Raw genomic sequence first — 23733 nt, 5'->3', positions numbered from 1 at the left:
ATATGTACTGAATGATTGCTTAAAATAAATTGTGTTAAATGCAACCTTGATTAGCATATATATATATATATATATATATATATATATACACACACAGTATGTGTGTGTGTGTGTGTTTTACACCCCATTCACAGCTGTATTTAGCATCGTCCACTAGTGATCAGCCAAATACCAGGCGTAAACAGGGCCTAAAAGTCTTTTTTATTTCCTGAAGAGAGTGAATAATGCACTGCTAAATTGTATACCACACACCAGCACATGGGTTACGTAAGACCAGGGTTTGAGTAGTAGTTTCTTGTCTTGCTGGAGGTACAGTTATCAGCCTGTCTTCCTCACTAACTTTGTTGTCTTCCTCCTTGTTCTCTGTGAAAAAAGCGAGAGAAAACAGTGAGTCATTCTTTTTCATTCTGCATCCTGTCAGATGGTATTTTTGGTAGAGAAACTGCATATGATGGAGAGTTTCTCTCCAACATTTAATCATGACCAGATGAGAAATTATGGAAAGTGCTTTGATTTGTGACATTTGCCAACATATATCTTGTCATCAGAATTCCTACCATTCCTAAAGTCAGCTGAAGGTTGTTGGAGAGAAGTTACTTGTGGTGTATCATTAGTTAATTCCTGACATGAGATCATGAGTCAAGTTTCACACTGGAGCAGCACAACACTATCTCTATCAACACTTCCATGTCACCAGAGACACTAAAACAATATTGACACATGATGACAATCCCATCACGCCTTGGCATTGTTAGGGTTTGGCCGTATAACCAGGGAAACGAGACAAATAATTACAAACAGCAGTGAATCAGGCAAAACAAAGGTAGACTGCACATCAGCCTATCACTACTATCTAGGGATAGTTCACCCAAAAATTAACTCTTGTCATTATTTACTTATGGGCTTGGAATATAAAGATATTTTAGGATACTTTTATGATGCTTTTTCAGCAAGACAGCTCCAGTTCTCCTTAATTTTATAATATTGAAAAGACTGTGCAGGATATTCTTCAAAAATTCATGTTTTGTGTTTTAAAATAAATATTTTATATTTAATATTTAAAATAACAATATTTAAAATATTTAATATTTAAAATAACATGCATTGTTGTTACTATTTGCAAAAACTAAAAATATTAAAACTCATTTTTGTTAATTGAAATTAAGCTGAAATAAAATTTAAATATTAGATGAAAAATGTGACCCATAACCACAAAACCAGTCATAAGTTGCACAGGTATATTTGTAGCAATAGCCAACAATACATTGTATGGGTCAAAATTATCGATTTTTCTTTTATGCCAAAAATCATTAGGATATTAAGTAAAGATCATGTTCCATGAAGATATTTTGTAAATTTCCTACCGTAAATATATAAAAACTTAATTTTTTATTAGTAATATGCATAGCTAAGGACTTAATTTGGACAACTTTAATGGAGATTTTCTCAATATTTAGATTTTTTTTTCCATAAATTTGACACTTATGACTGGTTTTGTGATCCCTGGTCACAAATGTAAAACTTAAAAAAAAAAAAAAAAAAAAAAAACTCTTTCAAAAAGTTAGAAATGCTGACTTGGCAACTAACTAAAATATAATAAAAAGAACAAAACTATCATTTTAAATTAAAGTACTAAAATGGCTAAAACTAAAATTGAAATTAAAGATAAAATCTAAATAGAAATATTAAAAAACTAACAAAAGACAAAAGCACATATCACAATTGCTAAAATTTCAAATTAAAATGAAAATATAAAAATAAAAGCTAATTCTAAACATTAATAAGTACTAGTATGCAATACTATTGTAACACTGATACCATGAGGTGTGAGTAAAAATTTTCATATTTGGATGTTTGATGGCAATTTTACTTCATTTCAGCTTTATGTAAAATCATGTATGCTATAGTATATAATGAATGAATATTATTCATGTGGTTCCTTAGAGTTCAAAGGTTTGAAAAATAATATATCAGGATGTCTAATTCACTGACTCATCATAAAAATCTTCACTCGACTGCTGTATGTACAGGCACGCATCTAAAAGCACTCACAGCACACAAAGTTATCTGAGGTCATTTTGAATCCGGATCAGATCTAAGTAACACACGCACACACACACACACACACACACACACACACAGTGCAGACAGGATGTTGAGCAGGTATTAAGATTAATTCCCCTGTTTAATGCAGGGCTGATAGTGTGTGTTTTGAGTGCATAAAGATGAGGCTTGCATATGCTATGTTGTATACAGAAGCAGATCTCTGCTGTGAAAATCTATGAATAACATAAACCCTGCAGGTTCTCAACAACTTTTAGGCATATCCAAATAGGATATTTCACTGAACTACACCTGCTTACTTTAAAAAATGGTTACCACATACAAAACTGTATCTATATACAGTAAGAAACACGAACATGGGTTTTTGTTGTATACTGAGTCATCAGAACTCAAAGAGGAGCTGATCTTACCTGGCTCACAGGTGCGGCCGTCCTGCAGGAGTGTGTATCCAGGGTGGCAGGCGCACAGGTAGGAGTCACGAGTGTTGATGCAGGTGTGATGGCAGAGCGGTGTGAATCTCTGGCACCTGTCATCATCCTCCAAATCATCCAGTGAATTAGCTGCAGGATCCACATCCCCAACTGACAACGCCTGCTTCGGAAACTGACTGTCTGATACTGAGGAAGAGGAGAGATAGTAGGTTTAAAGGCTGATATGGCTGTATATCTCTTGCATGTGATTCTGTTTACATTATTTACATTACTTGCTTACCAGTGAATCCTCTGCAGTGAATGGGTGCCGTCAGAGTGAGAGTTCAAGCAGCTGATAAAAACATCACAGTAATCCACAAGCAATCAACACAAATTCAGTCCAACAATTAACATCTTGCACTGCATGAAAAGAGTCAAATCTGGCCATATCTGGCCATGGTAAACTGCCATGTAATTTCAGGTTTGCTGGATGTATGTGGAAATTACTTGAGCCAAGTTACACAGAACAGTAAATTTCCAGAAATACCCATGTACTCCGGTGTACACTGACATATACAGGAATCCATGAAGTTTCATGGACATATACAGCTGAAACACTGCTGGTTGTGAGGACTGCTGGCTGTCAGACCTTTCATATGTTAATGGCCAGCAGTTAAGGTGCTTACTGTGTTCTCAGGTGGAATGAGGGGTGAGCCAGGGAAGTTTCCCAAAACAGCTTCAAATTAGTCTTAATATTATTGAACTCAAATGTAGCTAGCCGTATTATTTTTGACAAAGCCATTAGAGAACATATCTATGTATGTTTTATGATTTGAAGGCATTCTCTCTCCCCAGTTTCATTCTTCCCAAATTATTTCACAGAAATTATGACCTGGTCCTTTACTGGTGTATCAGGAGAAGTGGTTTCTCTAGCAGTATCTCTACCAATAGTGATTAATGCCCCCCCAAAGAGTCAGTGTGTGTTATGAGTTATGATGTGTATCTTTTCCTGGGCAACAGTGGAACCGTTCAATAGTTATGTTTAGTCAAAACTAGCAAAGAGTATAAATAATTATAATTATAAACTACATATAGACAAACAATACTTTCAAAATATATCTCCCCTGATAAATATTTTATGTAAAAAGTGTGTCAAATAGCACTGGTCTCTAATATATCTAACTCTTCATTAATGATCCCCTCCCACAAACACACACACACATCCCACCCCCGGCTAAGACTTTTGTGTTTGACCTGATCTCAAGTCACACTTCTTGAGGACACCAACAGCTACAGACTGAAATATTTGTAAGCTTGCACAGTTCTAGGAAGAATCCACTTCAACAGCATGCACAAACCAGGTAAGATTAATTATTTATATTGTGTAAAACTAATATATTTACTGTCAAAATTATATTTATACTGTAATTTTTCTCAGATAATGTTTCGGTATCCTACACACAAGACTGGGTCAACTCATCTTCAGAGATTATAAATGGTAACATAAGGTCAGACGGTTGTTGCAATGTTTTATTATCCATTTTTGTATTGTTTCACCTATCCAATTAAATATTTTCCTTTACTAAACACATTTGATGTCTTTTAGGTATTCTGCAGGAATTATGATGAGGCTATGAGGAAGAAGTTTTCATAGTTTCACTCCGGAAAGGCCCAGCTGAAACACTCAATCACAGTTGTGGCAAAAAAAAAAAAAGCCAGAGAGACAACAGTAAGTTTAGAAATTGACATGATGTAACACTTTTTATATACTGCTTAATACAGCGCCATCTATTCAAGAATAAAGTTCAGCATAAACATAGGCTACTAAATACCTATAAAGTGTGGGTATATATGCTTTTATCAGTGTTTTTGATAAAAATAACTCAAGATAACAGTGCGACTACACTAAAAAAGCTTTTACTGTTATAAAAACAGATTTGTGAGCATTATTGGAATTTAATTGTTAGAATAAACACGCAACACACGTCGTGCTTGTCATCACAGAATCTAACCAATGAGAATAAAGTGTGTCATCATCAAGGCTCTCACAGCCGATTTTGAGCAACTGCAGCGCCTGACCTAGGCAGCTGGTCTCGTTTTGCTCTCGCGGTACTTTGATGGCACATGTGATCGTAAGGCAGCTGCAGCGCCTATCAAAGTCGGACAAATGTTCTAACCAGAATGCATTGCTTTTGTCAGGCGGCAGCCGAAGTCGAACAAGCCTATTGTAACCAAAAAGTCACTTTTGTAAGGGTTTTGGGTGGGATAAATAACAAGTTTACCAATGAAATGACTTTTGAGGAAAGTCTGTGTGCTCAGTGGCCCAATAGCTGTCTGGTTTAGGGCTGGGTTTAGTTTCAAATCAACCAATCCAGTTTAACATGAATGTTGGGTTAAGTCTGTATTTTTGGACAGTAATGTTGATGCAGGATCAACAAAAGATGTTGATCCAGGAACATGTCTTACTTGGCAAAATCACGGCGACTGAATGACCAAAAGGGGAGGGCACACTGGCACAAAGGTGTGAACGCCCCCTTCATTTAGGGGATTACTTGCCATGGCAACAAATGGCTGTTGCACGGAAGAATACCTCAGTAACATACATCTGAATTGGTACATATCTGGCAGTATACGGACCCATGGTATTTCCGTGTCTGGTCAGTAATACTCCCAGATTTGTCCGAAAAACTGCGGTGTGTACAGGAGTTTACTGGTCCGTATACAGCTCTTTTCATGCAGTGTTGTGAAGTGAAAAGCTGTTTTTGGATTACATGTGGATTATTGTGATGTTTTTATCAGCTTCTTGAACTCTCATTCTGATGGCACCCATTCACTGCAGAGGATTCACTGGTGAGCAAGTGATGTGATGCTAACTTTCTCCAAATCTGTTTTGATGAAGAAACAAACTCATCTGCTTCTTGGATGGCCTGAGGATGAGAACATTTTCAGCAAATTATAACTAATCCTTTAAACTTTGTCTGACAAAATGGAAGTAAATGAATTAAATATGTATATTAGCCAACACACATAAATAAGAAGATCTCTACTATTTGCTTTCAAAATGAGGATTTAATGAAAAACATTTTAAAAAGTGTGATTTAAAAAAAATTGGAAATGCAATGCTAATTTTACATGGCTTCATGTGTATTTGATGATAGTTTAGGTTTGATTTAATGAACTAACATGACAGCATATATACTTGTACACACCTCAATCATTATTTCTTAACCTAACATTTAAATAAAAAATTATTTTTACATTTTTTATTGGAGTGCTACCATTTGATGTGAACCTGAACTAACCTTCTCATATCATAAAAAGCATAAATTGACTGTTATTTTAAGAGACTTACGGGCTTTGACTCACAGAAAGCGTTTGATTTGAAGGGCCCTTTGAAGCAGTTATTTTTGAGCACTTCTGGCGGGAAAGACACTACATCAACAGCTGCTATGATTGTTTTCCCTTCAAAAAGCCCTGAATAGTTATCATTTATGCCATCTGAAATGGCATGACAGTCATTAGAGTCTACAGGGGTCCTCTCTGTGATATTATTTCGTGTTTTGGGGGGAGGAGACTTTTGGGAAAGTGATTTGCAGGAAAGTTTCTTTAAATATCAGTAATATTTTACAACCAAACGTCTTCATTTTTTATTTACATCACTTATAATATATTTTATAAATCAAGCACTTTTTTCCTCTAATACAATCCAAGGATCATAACACCTATATTTTTACTTAATGTCCCATAAAATACAAAAATGTAAAACTTTGTTCATTGTCCCAAAGCCATTGGGTCTTATTCATGAAACAAAAACATTACGAATAATTCATTTCTGTGTAAACTGTTTGTAATACTATTCTTAGTAAGTAATCTTAGAATAGATTTTGTGTTCAGTAGATTTAAACATTAAAAAAGCATCACATCATGCATTATTTTTATCAATGATATATGTATCGAGATGAGACTTTCTGCTATGCTGATTAGTCGATACTGTTTCTCAACTGAACTTATTTCAATAATTTCAAAGATTCCACTAGTGTCTCTGATGAAGGATAAACCAGATGTCAACCAGAATGACATGGCAGTGAAGGACTACTTGTACATAAACATAATACATATTAAAGCAATACGCCAGTAAACATCTGTTATTTCACCGCCGCCAGCTGTTCCTGCCACACCCTCTGTGTCCTCCATCTGCCAATCACCTCCCATCAATCCCAAATCCACATTCTACACAACAACGGACGGAGTAAATGAACAGGCTTTTCAACATCGCGCAGCAATTTGGCAAGGCGTTCGACTGACTTGGCAATTAACGACTGGCTAAACATAATAAACAGGCTCGGCTTCACCTTACACAGCATGCTGGTGTAAAGTAAATATTTCTCACCGTCATTAACTGAATGTAAATGCAATGAAGGGAGAAAGAGATTAAACATTTCCGCTATAATTAATCACGTTACGGGTGTGAGGTGGCAGGGGGCCTGATGGAAATAATTACCTCTCAACCGTTTTTGTATCGCCTAAACCTTTGATGCAACCGAGAGGGCTTAGTTAGTTAGCAATAGTCTCCTTAAAAAGAGAAAGAAAAGGCATCTCTGCGGGTCCCTCTATGGAGGCAATTTAATTGGACCTATTTTAGCGTTCCATCATCTGTGTGTGCACCACGAAAAGGAAATAAGTCAGCCCTAGTGTACTGACTCGGCCACAGCTAATCTCACCTTGCCTCAGGATATCAGGTAGGCTCTTTAGGGGAAGCAAGGCACTGGGCCAAAGGAATGTGCCACTTGAGACAAAGCAAGAGGTGAAGTCTGGGTTTTATGTCTCATTCAAAGGAATAGTGACCTGGGTCTATTGACTGGGGCTTTGCTGATAACTGCGGGAGTGCTAGTTGAGCAATGAGCGTCTGCCATTACACTGATATGGCACTATGGCTCTCAGGGTGATAGAATAAAAGCCAGGACAGCATTGGAAAACTTTATTCAGCTGTAAGCCACAAACAGGTTTAATGCACTTAATTAAAACGAGGGAAATTTCCACAGAATTTTTCCAGCACTGCTTATGTTTCTCTGATAATGTTTCAAAACAGTATTAAAAATATTAAACTTAATTTTATTAAACATTATAATGCATTTTATTTGAAATTCTTGGCTTTTTACTAAGCATGGCTTTGGGTTATATTTTTTAATACAAAATATTTTAACAAGTTTTATATTTTTATATTAGATGTCATTTAACAAGTTAAGAAAAATAAATGTTTTAAATATAAATAATATAAAATATTTTAATTTAGTAGAGTATTAAATTAAACTACACAGGTAGGTCATTTTAAAGATTTATTTTTAATAAAGGGGTTTTTGCCTTTACAAAAAGGAAGAAAGTAAAGTGGAAGAGAGAGGTCCACATGCCGAGACTCGAACTAGTGCAACAGTGTACTGCCCACAAGGCTATCGGTGTTGACACAGGCAGGTCATTTTAGATTTTAAAAAATCCAAAAAGTATTACAAGTATTACAACTTACATTACACATTTTATTGATTTTTTTAATTCTTGCCTTTTTCATCAAACATGGCTTTGGGCTATATCTTTTATATAAATATTTTATATATTTTATATTAGATGCCATTTAACAAGTTAAGAAAAAATTGATATTTTAAAAATGAAAAAATATATTTTACACAGGCAATGTTAGAATGAACGAACAAACAAATAAATAAAGCTTGACTAAGTTCTGTGTTTGTGTGGGTCTGGATCGGGATTTCTGCTGGATTTTCTCCATTGACCAGAGAAAATCCCAATACAAAAGGATCAAGTCAACATCCATTTTCCAAATTTAAAATCAATTCATGCAATGAGATCAGGTTAAGACAAAAGAATTGGGTTGCATTACCTCATTTTAATAAATTAAATTTAAAAAGCAGCAAAAATCAATTTTTGGAGTGTACACAGTCTATTCCTAAAGCTAATATCAGGTCTTGTCCCAGTGTAAACATATAGCACAATTCACAGGATGAACAGAAATCCAAAAAGAGAATGTTTCCATGCAAATCCTGCCAAAATGAGTGAAAGTAGTCAGCTGAAACATTTGAGACAGAAGGAAAGTTTGCTGGCACGGGCAGAGAGGCAACAGCCTGCTTTGCCATCTGCTTCTGATTCAGCCCAGCTTGCCAGCATCTTTGCGCGTTATTCTGAACGGTAACGTGACACCTGACCAGTCAGCTCTGGGCATCTTTCTTTCCTCTGATCTATCAATGTCAACCTCTCGGCCAGCAGTGTGACGAACTTGAATGTGAAACTGAATGCCAAGACACAGCCAGACTTCAGATGCTTCCAAATATGATCCAGGCTTCAAAAACAAACAAGCACAATCACGACTGAGGCTCTGATGTTAATATGAAGACATAAAGTCAAAAGTCACTGGGATGAAGAGATAACTGGGACATTGTGTTAAAAATGCAGCTCAAAACCGAGACATTCCAGGTTCTCGTGTGGTTTCACATCATATGGTGTGTCTCCATCACAACGCTTTCTTGGCATGACAGCCCGTCTAGATCGGTTCATCAAAATAAAATATGAACTCTCACTCACCCCAGACTCCAGCCACTGGAAATCAGCCATAAACTACAGGTTACACATGGCAAACCATGCATTCTGCTGTAAGAAAAAGACAAGTATTTCACCTCTCTTAGGAAGAACGGTCGGTTGAGGCCTCTGTTTTTTCTTGATCATAGGCGGAGCAAGACCCTCCTCTCCCTCCTCGCAGCAGGTGAGGAAGACATGTCCGCAAGGGTAGCTCAGGTGCTGATGCACTTCACAACCTTCACCTTCCCTTCGCAAACGCAGACCCAGCGCACAGCAGTTACAGCAATCCTACATGAAACAGCAAAAAAGAGAATTTAAAATAGCATTTCGTTTCATGATGTGACTGTTGAGCAACAAGTCATTTGCTTAGCAACAAGTGCTTTCCGCACTAAAAGTGAAAACTGATGTCATGTGATGTCATGTCAATCACAGCCAATCAGAACAATTTTTTTGTCACACTTTATTTTAAGGTGCTATTTTCGCCATTAACAAACCATTACCTATGACTTTTGCCTCAATAAACTCCTAATTTGCTGCTTATTAATAGTAAGTTCATTGCTAAATTTAGGTATTGGGTAGGATTAGGGATGCAGATTATGATCATGCAGAATACTGTATGTGCTTTATAAGCACTAATAAACAGCCAATATGTTAATAATAGGCATGCTAATAAGCAACTATCAATATTGAGAATTGGTCCCTATACTAAAGTGTTACCTTTTTTTCAATAACACATTTAATAATATTAAAATTATTTAAAATTAATTTATTAAAATTAAAAGTTTTATTCAGCAATGACCTATTAAACTGATCAAAAGTAACAGTAAAGACATCTATAATGTTACATCTATTTCAAATAAATTCTGTTTGTTTGAACAAAGACAAATTTTCATTAGTTTGCTGTTCTTTATATTAATTAAAGAATCCTGAAAAAATATATCACATTTTCAACAAAAATATTAAACTGAACTGTTTTCAACTTTTATTAACATTGATAAAGATAAGGATCATGTGACACTGAAGACTGGAGTAATGGCTGCTAAAAATTCAGCTTCGCCATGACAGAAATAAATTACATTTCATAAATTAAATACAAATATTTTAAAACAGAAAACAGATCATTTGAATCATCATAATATTTCACAATTTTTCTGTATTTATTTTTGATCAAATAAATGCCTTGTTGAGCATAAGAGAATTATTTTACAAATATTTCAAAAACCTTACTGACCCCAAGCTTTTGAAGAGTGGTAGTGTACAGTAATGATAAGGGTTAATGAAATATAATGGGGTAAAATAGAAATATAAAGACAAAATGTCTTGCTTCTTTTTGAGTTCACAGCTTGTTAAGACAAAAATGTTTAGGTTTTTGTCTGGACATGTAATATTCAGCCATTCACATGACCAGATAGTATTCAGTAAATAATTTTGAATTGCCAAAATAATGTCTGTTTCCAAACATGCAGAATCCCACAGAGATTATACATAATCAGTATTTTTCTGTCATTATTTTGTGGTCTCTGTGGACTGTTAAAAACAGTCATTATTTTGCAGTCTGTTTGATGCCACTATTTAAGATCTTACCGTTTGGGAATCTTCTCCGCAGAGTTGGCTGCTTCCCTCACAGGCATGTCCGGCTCTTGCTGCATTCATGCCAGCCTGACACCTGCTGTCTCTCAGAGCACCTGAACAGCACTGCTTCTGGACAACACTTGAACAAAGCAGGCAAAAGACAGAATTTAATACCTGATTATAAAACTAAGGCTGTCAAACCAAGGCTGTCTCATCAGATGTACTTATTGTTATTTAGAGCAGAGGACCCCAGGGGGCAGCAAAAAAGAGTGCTAGGGAAAGGTGTAAAGTTTTTATGAAAAATAGTGTAATAAAATTACAGGTCATTACCGTTTTTTAAAGAAATTAAGAAAGCACCAAATCATCATCATAGAATGATTTCTGAAGAATCACTTGACACTGAAGAGTGATGGCTAAAAGAACATTTACATTAAACTGTAATAATATTTCACAATATTCCTGTATTAATTTTTTATATTTCTGTATTTTCTGCCTTGGTGAGCATAACAAAATTATTTCAAAAACTATTTCAAAATCTTACCAATCCCAAATTTTTAAACAGTATATTCTTATTATATTATATTATTCTCAACTAATATTTTTTATTCTCTAAAATAATATTTTTATTTTTTATAGTAAAAAACCCCTGGTTTAAAGAGACCACAGATTTGGAAAATACTAGTTGCAGCTGATCAATCAGCAGTAGCCTTTCACATTTTATTTGCATGCAGAGAAAACTAATATGGGCTATTCTCAGTCGCCCTGCTTATTGCTTGACTGACTACTTAAAGAAGCTCATGAGCCACACACAACTGGTCCCGTATCCTATAACTTTATTAAAGGGATAGTTCACCCAAAATGCTAATTCTTGTATCATTTACTCACCTTCAAGATGTTCCAAAACTGTATGAGTTTCTTTCTTCTGTTGAGCACAAAAGAAGAATGTTTTTTGAAGAATGTTGGCAACCAAACAGTTGATGGTAGCCATCGACTTGCATAATAAGGAAAAAACACTATGGAAGTCAGAGGTCACCAGCAACTGTTTGGTTACCAACATTCTTCAAAATATTTTCTTTTGTGCTCAACAAAGGAAAGAACCTCATACAGGTTTGGAAAGTAAATGATGACAGTATTTTCATTTTTGGGTGAATTATCCCTTTGTGGTCAGTGGTTTTTGGGTCACCAACATATACTTTACTGGTCAGAGGACATATAACTGCAAATAAAATGGATTCTGTGGTGTATTGAAGAGCATAGCCAAGACATAGAAATGGTCAGCCAACTCACCCACACACAGAGTTGAGGTCTTCTGTTTTGACAGGCATATGGTTACAGTGCTGGTTCTCCTCTGCCCATTTCTGCCCGGCCACACAACAGCTCTCCACCAATCCTGGAGGTGAAAGTGCCAAGAGGACAAACATCTCACACATCACTTTTTTATGTTACATAAACCAGTCAAAAGAATAGAGAGTTTACAGTGAATGCTTTTCTGACAAGAAAAGGGTAGACAGGCAGACAAGAAATTCAGCAATGATAGAGTCCCAGAGGCGAGCCAGACATGAAGTCCAACTTGGATTCATAGAAAAAGCATAAAAGATGTAACTGCAGCCTTTGTATAAAGGAAAACAGAGAGACTGACTCAAAGTTGACGGGACACAGTCATGGTATGTGCATCATCATAGACTCAGCCTTCAAATATTTGACTTTAAAAAGCACCGATTTCAATAAGCCAGCTATTGAAAGTGAGTTCGAGGAGTATATCCGCCTGATTTTTTCAATAAATTGTGATACAAAGAAACAAGAATTTAGTAATGACTCATTTCAACACTTGACATTTTGAATTATTCATCCCTCAGTGTGAATGAAGGCCTGAGTTAAATTACGTGTACAAAATCAGCTCGCTAGAGTGATTGATGAAAATCATATAAATGTAGTCAAAAAATACTTTTCTTGTCAGACATGCTGTGACTGCTAAATTAATTTTATATGATTAAATCCCATTACTTCTACGAGTGCAGAGAGTATAGAAATGTAGAGGGGACTTGATAACCTTAAGTACAAGTCTGACACGGGTTATTTCCTATCAGACCATAAGAGGGTAATAAAAAACTTGCTCAGGTGTGAGTCTTAAGGCCCCTTCATAGCAAATGCTAATATTCAGGGCAAACGTTTGCTGTGACTAATACTTTGAATAGAAACAATGGATTCCTATGGAGTTATTAACTCCATGAGTGAACCATCACCTGCAAAAGAAGTAAAAGTTGGCACAAGGACTTTATTTTTAAAAGCTTATTTTCGCTATTTTATTAATTGCTTTGTGTGTCATAATTATATATTTAATTGTAATGCATATAGCGAGGCATGTTGTGTTCAGTGAAATATATAATATATTTGAAAAGTTTAAATATATATAAAAATATAATATAAAAAGTTCCAAAAAGTTTATCTTAGAAAAACAAACAAAACTATTTTTCAATAAAATAATAACATTAAATATGTATAAGTTCAATATTAATATGCCAGCATCTTTTCATTATTATTAATAATAACAATAATCATCATCATTATCATCAAGAAGAAATACAGAATATACATGTTATTATATATTATAAGATTATAAAAATATATCTATATATAATTTATTGTTTTATTATAAAAATCATAATAATAACAACATTTTTTATTAATAAGTAATAATTTTATTATATATTATGTTAATTTCCCCCTGCTGTCTACAACCCAATTAGAACGGACATGTGCCCCATTCCTGCTTTAAAGTATGTGTTTATATAGAAACTGACTAAGTTTTAATTTAAACAAATACACCGTGAGAAATATTCACTGAAGGTAAAATTGTGACAACTAGCCCCTATCTCCTCTATAACCAGACACATTCATAATCTATGAATTTACTTGGAGAAGATCTGATTGTAAAATCGCTTGAGCAGTGACATGAGGCCCAGAGCGCTCTGGGATTCCTGGAATGCTTGACAAGGGTCACAATCTGCTGTTCCAGGTGACATTTTGAACTTTGTGATAAACTTCCATCTGTACTAAATATCTTGGAAACAATAGGGCCCCTGAGCTATTTATAGCTAATCAGTGGACAGACATAGAAGTAAACAGAGTGGAAGGTCTGATTGGCTTTCATATACAACTAAAACATTCGACTTCAGTCAAATGCGCAACCTGTGTCTGCAGAAGTCACAGAAAAAAAGCTTGAACAACTGAAAAGCTTGTCATTCACAGTTCTTCACACCCCTTGTCTGTTTGTTTTTGAAATATTTTGGCTAATTCGATTATGCTCGCAGGTGCCAACAACCACATAATACTGTCAGCTCTGCTTTGCCATTTTAAAATAAATTTCCCCCCAAAAAATGCATGGGCCTACTACAGTACATTTGATGTGCATGGAGCAGTAGAAGTTCTGGCATTGATAAAACATCTGAATTACTGATTGTTCTGATTAAATCAGACAAGTAATCATCAACAAAAAGGTCACTATACTGTATAAAGTCTAACTCAGTTTCCAAAGCCCAACAAGATAAAATTACAAGCAGAAAAAAGTTATATACTGTAGGTATATATAAGGTTTCAATTTTTGCTGCCCTCCATACTATGACAAATCCCTCAAGTTCCACAAGCAAAACCATAAAAAGGATGGAGAAACACCATATGTTCTTAGTTTTCTTTGCATTGCGAGTGCAGTAAGTCATGTGGCATTTTCGCAGGAATCTTCCTCATACCTGGTGTATATACTACAATATTTATTAGGACATTGTTTAATGCTTAAAAAGTATTTCATGCTTGTCTTTAAATATATTAAATACAGCAGAGGAAACTGCAAAGTGTCTCCAGAGACAAAGAGTGACTTGAAATAAGTCCACAGAGCATTAAAGAAAACAAAAACTGATCTTAAGACAAAACAACTCAAGTCTCACAGCAATCAGCTAAAAAAAAAAAAAATCTCTGCTTTCCTGTTTAACTTTCACAGCCATAAAACGTGAGTGATGCCTTTTTTTCGAGTCTTGAATTGTATTGGGGTTTGTTTATTTGTACAAGGGCATACTTGTTATGTTCCTTCTTTGCAATGGACGCCTTGACACCATAAAAGCGGGTGGGCTTAAAGGGATAGTAAACACAAAAATGAAAACTCGGTCACCATTTACTCACCCACATGCTAAACAGTTTCGGCTCCCATTGACATCCATTGTATTTTTTTTTCTATACAATGGAAGTCAATGAGAACTGAAACTGTTTATTTACCAGCATTTTTCAAACAATCTTCTTCTGTGTTCAGAAGAAGAAGAAAAAATCATTAAGGTTTGGAATGACATGAGGGTGAGTAAATGATGACAGACTTTTTATTTATGGGTTGACTATCCCTTTAAATGATGATTCATAACAGTGGAATATGCAGCTTCAAATGAATGGTGAAATCTGCAAATGTGCTTTTCAATAAAGGCTCAGAAATTGTAACACGTGCCTCTCATTAAGCCCAGACTTATTTACAAAGTTAATGTTTAGACTTTGACTTCATTAAAACATCCATCTTAAGGATTTTCTTCAAGTATGTTTTCAAAAGCCTAAGAGGCTGCTGATTCTCGGGAATTGATCTTGAAGTTCTTGAAGCTTGTCTGTAACGCATCTCACAGATAACCCATAGTGATAAATGTTCACTTGAAGGGGTGGGCGCTAAAATGCGAGCTGTTGCCATTGCTCTGTTAGATCATCATTAGGTCATCTGTAAAGCAGATGGTTACAATACAAAGCGCTCTTCAAAACAGGTCCTCTCTGAGCTCGACAGATTTCGCTTTTTCTTTCGCAGATGGTCACAGAACATCTGCAGGATCAAAACAAGGGAGATTTGTTAAAGCCTTGGATCGAATCGAAACGGTGAACAGTAGGTTGGCAGTTGGAGTTTCATCATTTCAGTATTTTCCTTAAAAAAACCATTGATCAATCAACATTTTTGAAATACAGCAGTTTAGTTAGTAAATTCAGCTTTGAATTTATTATTTAGAAAATATGTATATTTTTATTTATATACATATAAATAAAAAACCAGCAATTATTTTGAATATAATTAATAAATAAAAATATTTATTTTTTTATTTATACAATTAAAATCAATTCTGGTTAACATTATTTGAAAAGCCTTTAATGTTTTGTTCACATTTGTTCAACAGCAGCTCTTCAAGAAACGTCAACCACAAACCTTATGTTACTCATAAATTCAAAACTGCCATTCTAAAAAAAAATCCATCCGCAATTCCCAAAGGTACTCATGGCAAATGAGCTCAGGTCGACCTACAAATTGACGTCAAGGCTGAACAGCTCTTTTGGGTTTCACAAATGCCATAATCAGCCACAAACTGCAGATTCAGTCACCCTAATGATCTCATTTTTAATCTTCTCAAAAGCGTTCATGGCCCACTGGCGTTCAATGACATATCTGTGATGACGAACTTGAGGTCATAAGTTGAACTTCAGTTAACCGTATGCCTCTTTGACTAGTCATAGAGTCTCATTTTGACCTCTTAGTGGCAATTGTCGGATCTTTCTGGGCAACCATGTTGAAGAGCTCTTGACTTTGGTTATTTACTCCCAAAGCAGACAACGAGAGATCCATTGTTCATTCCCACAGAAAAACAGATGTTAAACAACCAAAATATTTATTCTGTTTTGTTTTAAACTGTTTTATCAAATGGCACCAATCGAATTTTTCCTTTCCTGTTTGAATCAGGAATTTCAATGAGAACCTCTATGTTAGTTGGAAAAGACAAAACACGAAGTAACATCAACATTGTGCATGCATCATTATGATATATTCCATATACAAACAAAGACTGTACATCATCAGCAAGCCGGTGTTTTAAGAAAACTGACATTTTCCCTGTTGTTTGGACTTCAAACACGACACTGAGGAACTAAACACTTCTAACTAGACCCAGACACTTTCGGTGGAGCTCTGTGGAATGAATTTAAATACGGTAAAATAAGTATATTTTCCAATATATTGAATAAACAAACCAAGAGGGTATAGGAGACGCATATAAAATCTCCAGGACTTCCTAACATTAAGCATGACGGCTATTCAAAATGACTAAAAACCTCACTGCATACTCTGAGACTAATGACAAATGTTACTTCACAGGGGACACAATTTAAAATCCGAGCACACTGCTTGGGTGTGACATCTCAGACAGTTTTAACAGTGACAAATACACTCCCAAACACTGACACAGGGCCACTAACTAAAGTACATCCCTTTGACATTAAGCACTGGAGGGGCGTTGAACACTGGCTTTATTTCTGGCTGCATTTCAGCACAGGGCCCCAAACGTACATTTTCCCATGTACTTCTAAATGTGCAGCATACTCACAGCTGTTTTTTTTTTTTAAATAAACAATATCTATGAACTCAGCGCTTTGAACAAGTGCCTGAAGCTTTTCAATTTGAAGCGAGCATGCCGAGCCGCTCTCCGCTCATGAATGAAAATGTATTTCTTCTAAATTAGTAGACTTATTCTCACATTACCCCTGTTGAGTGGTCTCCATTTTTTGTTTTTCTAAATCAACTAATAGAAAAGCGCTGCACAAATAGGTTTGAGAAAAAAATAACTGGCTTGCCATGGAAATTAGACATGGACATAAGGCAAAACCAATACCATGATATCTTCTGGATATCCCTTTCTATTCTGTCATTATAACAATTGGCGCACTTGTAATGGCAAATAACGCTTCATACTTTATCTTATACCTCTGAGCCGCATATGAATTCCTTGTTATTTTTGTTACTCTTGCCTATGAAAAGCAATATCCTCTTTCTAAGTTCCCCTTTAAGCAAAAATAAATGAATTAACTGATAAAAAAAACAGAAAACAGAGAAAAATCATAGAAAAAAAAACAAATAGAAAAAAACAACACATTTATGTATATAATTAAAATACTTTTTTAGCATTCGAAAGCATTTGAGTAGGCCTCATTATTTGAAAGTCATTATGGAGCTCTTTGCTCATGTTAACTCTTATAAAATGTGTAAACTTATGTATATAACAACAACCAGCTTTATTAAATTGAGCATCTCCTCCTTCCGTCATTCCTCTGTAAATGACACAATACTCAAGACATCCTTTGATAATTGCACTAAAAGCCTTCAGATGCATAACGCATTTCCCGGGACAATGAACTCCCGGGCTTTGTTGGTTAAATTCTACACAAAGTCTCTTTGTTTAACAAGTCTAATCTCTTGCAGTGACCTGTATCCCCATCCGGTTCACCGCTCTCCATCGAGTTGTTCGAGTCGGGTAATCTATCACTCTCTGGAACACGTCAACACGATTTTGTGTACAAAGGAACATCCAGGAAAGAGGCTGAGGCGTAGCTGGCATGTGTCAGAGAATTGTGCGTTTCTGCTAATATGAAAGAGCACATAGAGGAATTAGTCTGGAGTCCTGCATTCCAGCACTTGCATTCCAGGTCAAGTAATTTCCTATTCTGCTAAGCGATATCACTGCTAACGTCACACAAATGGTTTCTGCATACTATGCAGTAATAAACTGAATGATTTAAAGAATGAACAAAATTTGAGATATAAAAGCCTTAAACAGAATGGTTAGTGTTGTAGGTGATACGGTAGGTGGTCAAAGTCTTACTGGTCCAAGTCAATAGGCATATTATCAATAGACAAAGTCAATACATATTATTTAAAATATAAATCATATTTAATATAATATAAAAAGAATATGTATAATTTTATAATAAAATATGTCCATTGTTATACATAATAAAATAACAAATATAATAGATAATACTTAATATATAAATAGTATATGATACATATTTTTAAAAAGTAAGCATATACTAATAGCAAGCACACAAATTCAGTTCTATAATAAAGGCAGACAAAGTCATCAACACCGGCAGTATGACTCAGCAGATGGAATTACATTACTGTCATAATCTGAATCTTTAACCAATAATCTTTTCATTTCCTGGGAACGATTACTGTCTGCCACAGTGCTGCACCTGCCACAAATGCAACATCCAATAAAATGACTGGATCTGGACAAATCAACAGCCTAAATAATTTCAGAACTATGAAACCTCCCCCAAAAATAAAAATATGTGCTACCATAATTTGTAAACATGTCTGCAAAGACATAGCAATATGAGGATCTTTCTTCTGCCGAACACAATTATTTTGAAGAATATATTTTGAAGTATGTTGGTAACCAAGCTGCTGGTATGGAAGAAAATGCTATGGAAGTCAATGGCTACCAGCAACTGTTTGGTTACCAGCATTCTTCAAAATATCTTCTGTGTTCAACAGGAGAAAGAGATCTGTTTTATTGGGCAGACCTGCTACTTTAGCGACACACATTATAAATTACACCATTTTGTTTGTCATTGAGCTATAACTGCAGTGCACTTCTAGCTCAGTAAGAGGAGATCTAAAGGAGGTTCTTTATAATGAGAGGCTTGTGTGAGCTACTTCTATCATTCTATCATTATTTTGAGATGTTGAGACTATAATGTCAGCCATTTTTTGTCTAACCTCTTATATAATAAACAAACCCTTTGTTAGGTTATTGATTGTGGAAGATAAATCCTTGCTAAGAGCGGCATTGTTCCACATTGTTGCAAGAGATCGCTATCTTAATTGCTGTTCAAAATACAATCAACTCCCTATGTTGATTTCTTATGGCATTAAAGCAGCTGATGAGTGATTTTCCAAAACAGACCTTTTACTTACTAATATCAAACTCAAAATAGTTGCAAATACCCATGATGGCCTGATTTTTGCAGGCAATATGCAGAACGGGCATAATAAGGTGAAATGGAAAACATAATGCAGAACAAAGAAACAAAACAAAAGGAGGAAAGCCCCAAGCATGCCTGCTTGTCCAACTGCATTGCCAGATAAGCTAAAAAAAAAAAACTTCAATAAAGCAAAGGCAGAACTGACCAACAAGTCAAACTTTGGTGTGAATGTGCGTGAAATTGGCATCAAAAAATGTGGCATTATTCACTCCCCCCAAAAAATCTCATATGGGGTTCATATTTTAAATGCAATGCTTCAGAGGCGTTCTTGAATATTTTTCTTTCAGAAAGAGTCATGGCAGCTTTTCTACTCTGTCTGTCAGCTCAGAATAGAGAATTACGCACATATTTCAGGGGGAACAAAAAGAACCAAAGGTGCAGGGAGAATAAAGGGCAATTTCTCAAGGACAGTAAAACATTAAGACACACTGGCAAAAACCCAAACACACAGACCTACTCATATTTCCTATAGCAAGGGCTACTTGATCAGAAACACATGATTGGTCAGTTTTCTTGTGCTGGTACATGAGTGTGCACTTGAAGCAAAAGTGCGGGATGGAGACCTTCAGTTAGGAAAGAACGGGTTGTGAACGTATGGACGATGGTGTTTTCTGAGGCATTGTGGGCCCAAGGGATTTGAGAAATCACTTCTGCTGAGAGCAGCACCCAGTCGCCTGACTTCTAGAAGCAATAACTGGACCTTTTCAACCGTTCTGTGAAATGATGTATTCCCACGGTGACTTCAAATCATCCTGTCACGCTAGGCATAAGGACGGGGTTTAATAGGGCATCTCATATTTCTCCTAACTCAAAAGGCCCTGAACTTTTGGTTTTTCTTAATTTCATACCATACTGATATAGAAAATTCATGCCAAATACAAAGACTATGCAGCCTGTAATTTTCTGGTATGATAAAATCTCTGTGCTGTAATGTCATAGGCTGATTGCTGCTTGCCAGAAGGTTTTTCATTGGCTTAAAGTGGAGTTCTACGGCATTTAGTTCTTTTATTTCTGTTAGCATTGAGGCTATACAGTAGTGTACTTGACTAAATTAACTTTTAGCAGATATACTACCCAAAAAAGCAAGGATTCATAAAATTGATCAAAAGTGACATTAAAGACATTTATAATGTTACAAAAGATTTGTATTTCAAATAAATACTGTTCTTTTGAACTTTGTTCAAAAATCCTGACAAAAAATGTTTCCACAAAACTATTAAGCAGCACAGCTGTTTTCAAAGTTGATAATAATAATAAATGTTTTTAAACAACAAATCAGCCTATTAGAATGATTTCTGAAGGATCATGTAACATTGAAGACTGGAGTAACTGCTGCTGAAAATTCAGCTTTGCCATCACAGGAATAAATTACTTTTTAACTTAGGAAAGCTATTTTAAATTGTATTTTTGATCAAATTAATGCTGCCTTACACATAAACAACTTTTTTCAAAAACATTGAAAAATCTTACCAACCCCAAATTTTTGAATTTTTGAAGTGGGAAAGTGATGTCCCTCCCACTGATACTGCCTAACCTCTACTAGCAATACAAGTAGCAATAGATCATAACTGTGACTTTAACAATTATTGGCTTTAAAAAAAAAAAACAGGGACTTTGCATGTCATGATGTTTTTAAATTTCTCTATTGTTGATGTTTTAAATAATATATTCTCCTGAAAGACCAGTAAATGACATTGTAACAATGCACAAAACAGATCCATGAAATATAGGATGTGAAAATTCAAAATCATAAAGTACGTGCCAACTCTTTCGTATGGCCTAGATACACTGTCAAGAACACAGACTTTGTCAGGGGACTTGACACACCCTTGATCAAATTGTATTTTTCAGCTGTAACAAGCATGACAATCTGGTCCCAGTCCTGTCGAACATGAACAAAAAAACACCAAGAAGCAAGCTCACATTCAGTTCAATCTTTCATATACAGGCCAAAAACACTGGAGAGAAAAACCTACTCCACAATAGACTCTGACACTCCTGTAATATTTATCACAAATGAAAAATGTGATCGCACTAAACCTGTGATTGACATCCACTGACTCTCAAAGTGATTTCTTTTGTGCGATTCTGGGCTTTGCTTGTTGGAGTCTCTGTTGGACATTTAATCTCCAAGCTCTCCTCCATCAGACAACACTACCTATATACGGCCTTGTGTGTGTCCTTGATGTCAGATGATTGATCATTCGTGTCTGTGGACATATTGTTTACCTCAACTCATCTACATTATTCAGCAGTAGTTGAGCTATAAGCACAATAAAAACGTGAATTTCTATGCTTTTTTTTTTTTTGAAACTAGGCTGCAAGCATGAGTCATTCACAAGGTGTCACAGTTATGATGTCACCACATTAGCATATGACCACCCCCATATCAACATATCATTTAAATATTAATGGATACTCAGTATTCAGCAGCCTGCAGTAAAATTACAGTAAAAAAATACAGTAATATTGTGTGATATTATTACAGTTTAATATAAATCTTTCATCATCATTTTCAGTGTAACATGATCCTTCAGAAATTGTACTAATATGCTAATTTGAAGCGAAAGAAACATTTTTTTCTTGCTGCTTAAAATTTTTGTGGAAACCGTATATGGAAACCATAACCTTGGTTAACATTATAAACATACTTCAGGGGAAAATAATAAAATGCTACAAAAAGACGGAAAACATTGACCAAAGAATAAAACATATGATAAACAAGATGCATACACAATAATGAAGTGTATCTTGCTAATTTTACTTTGAGTGTCTTCTCATATTCAGAAACCTTTGGCTGCAAAACACAAAACTATATTATTATCTTTAAAATATGAAGACATGTCATATTCTGAATCTGGATCTGCATGTATTATGGACAGAAAGAACTCTGTAGATATCTTATTCATGGACGTGTGTAAGAGCCAATCATCAGCAATTTACATTGGGCAGAATACAGGCTTTGAGGCTGACAGGCAAGATTCAAATGAATGTGCATTTCAACACCATAAAATCCACCATGCATGAGGATCGCTGCCATTTATCTTAGCACAAACTCATATGTTCAAGGATGCAGAAAGCATACATTAGCCACAATGATCTGTTTGTTCGATTCCATATGTTTGGGACTCTGGCTAAAACACAGAGGCCATTCATCTCAGAAATGACCAAATCTATTGACGTCTCCACAAAATCTTTCTGGCATCAGCTCTTGGGAAAATCAGCCAACATTATTAAAAGGAAGTATCCATCTTTCTAGTTTAAACATGGCTGATTTGTTAAGAGGGAATAGCAGGAATTTTAATGCTCAAGTAATACATTATTAGTGGTGATGAGTCACATTGTGTTGCATATGAGCATTTGATGCATCACACAACTTTAGTAGTTTGTCTATGTGCATTATATTTGTGAATCTTGACTTTATTAAACACTTCAAATGATCAAATCAGTGTGGATTCAGCAATATATCTTTTCAGATATAAACAGAGTTAGAGGTGAGACTCAGAAGATGGGATTTTGAAGCTAGAAATGTGACCTGCACCACCAAAATGTTGCTCTTGTGACATTCTCATTCTCAGAGGATTATTAATATGTAAATGGCAGATAAATGTATATTAACAGCAATTTAAAAAACAAAAAGATTGTGTTTAATTTAGTTATTATTCCTGTTGAAATCTAATTGAAATTGAAGTTAAACCTTGGTTAAAGTAATGGAAACAAGTTGAATAATCTACCATAGTGATATTTTAAATGCAGTACAAGCATGATGATTTGGTTTTACAGGATGAAAGCCACTAAAGTGATGCTTCCTTATGAGAGTGTACAACAAATCTGAGTACAAACTTAAATGTAGACTTGACTTCCTTCAGTAAGTGTCAGCCTTGAGGGGAAAAATAAATCTCCAGAGCCCCGTCTTTATCATTATCTCTGTATGGCTCTGAGTCTCTTTAATTCTTAAAAGGGTCATATGATGTTGCTAAAAAGAACATTATTTTGTGTATTTGGTGTAATGAAATGTGTTTATGCGGTTAGCGCCTTCACGACATGGCGGCGGCGGCAACAACAATACTACAGCGAGAATAAAAGTTACACCTTCTTTCTCTGCGTGAACATTTGGGCGGCGTAATGCAAATCTTCCAACATCGTGACGTAGACGTGGGGGTAGGGCTGGGTATCGTTCAAAATTTTTCGATATCGATACCGATACCGATACCTTGACTTCGATACCGGTTCCTGAACGATACTTTTTTCGATACCAATTTTATGAAATCAATTTTAA

The 23733-nt window shown here is 35.3% G+C and overlaps 1 protein-coding gene across 1 annotated transcript in view; it reads right to left on the bottom strand.

Annotated features, from left to right (window-relative positions):
* The window catches only part of LOC107727849 (fibulin-2-like), an 82238-nt gene that overhangs the window by 41824 nt on the left and 16681 nt on the right, over nucleotides 1-23733 (bottom strand). The window contains 5 exon segments of the mRNA XM_016537867.1: nucleotides 253-363; nucleotides 2475-2681; nucleotides 9155-9344; nucleotides 10641-10767; nucleotides 11916-12018. Coding sequence (XP_016393353.1) covers nucleotides 253-363; nucleotides 2475-2681; nucleotides 9155-9344; nucleotides 10641-10767; nucleotides 11916-12018 — 738 coding nt within the window.

This window comes from Sinocyclocheilus rhinocerous, unplaced genomic scaffold (assembly GCF_001515625.1).
Source record: "Sinocyclocheilus rhinocerous isolate Xijiao unplaced genomic scaffold, SAMN03320098_v1.1 scaffold576, whole genome shotgun sequence".
Taxonomy (NCBI): domain Eukaryota; kingdom Metazoa; phylum Chordata; class Actinopteri; order Cypriniformes; family Cyprinidae; genus Sinocyclocheilus; species Sinocyclocheilus rhinocerous.
This window is presented reverse-complemented; position numbering and strand designations above follow the sequence as displayed.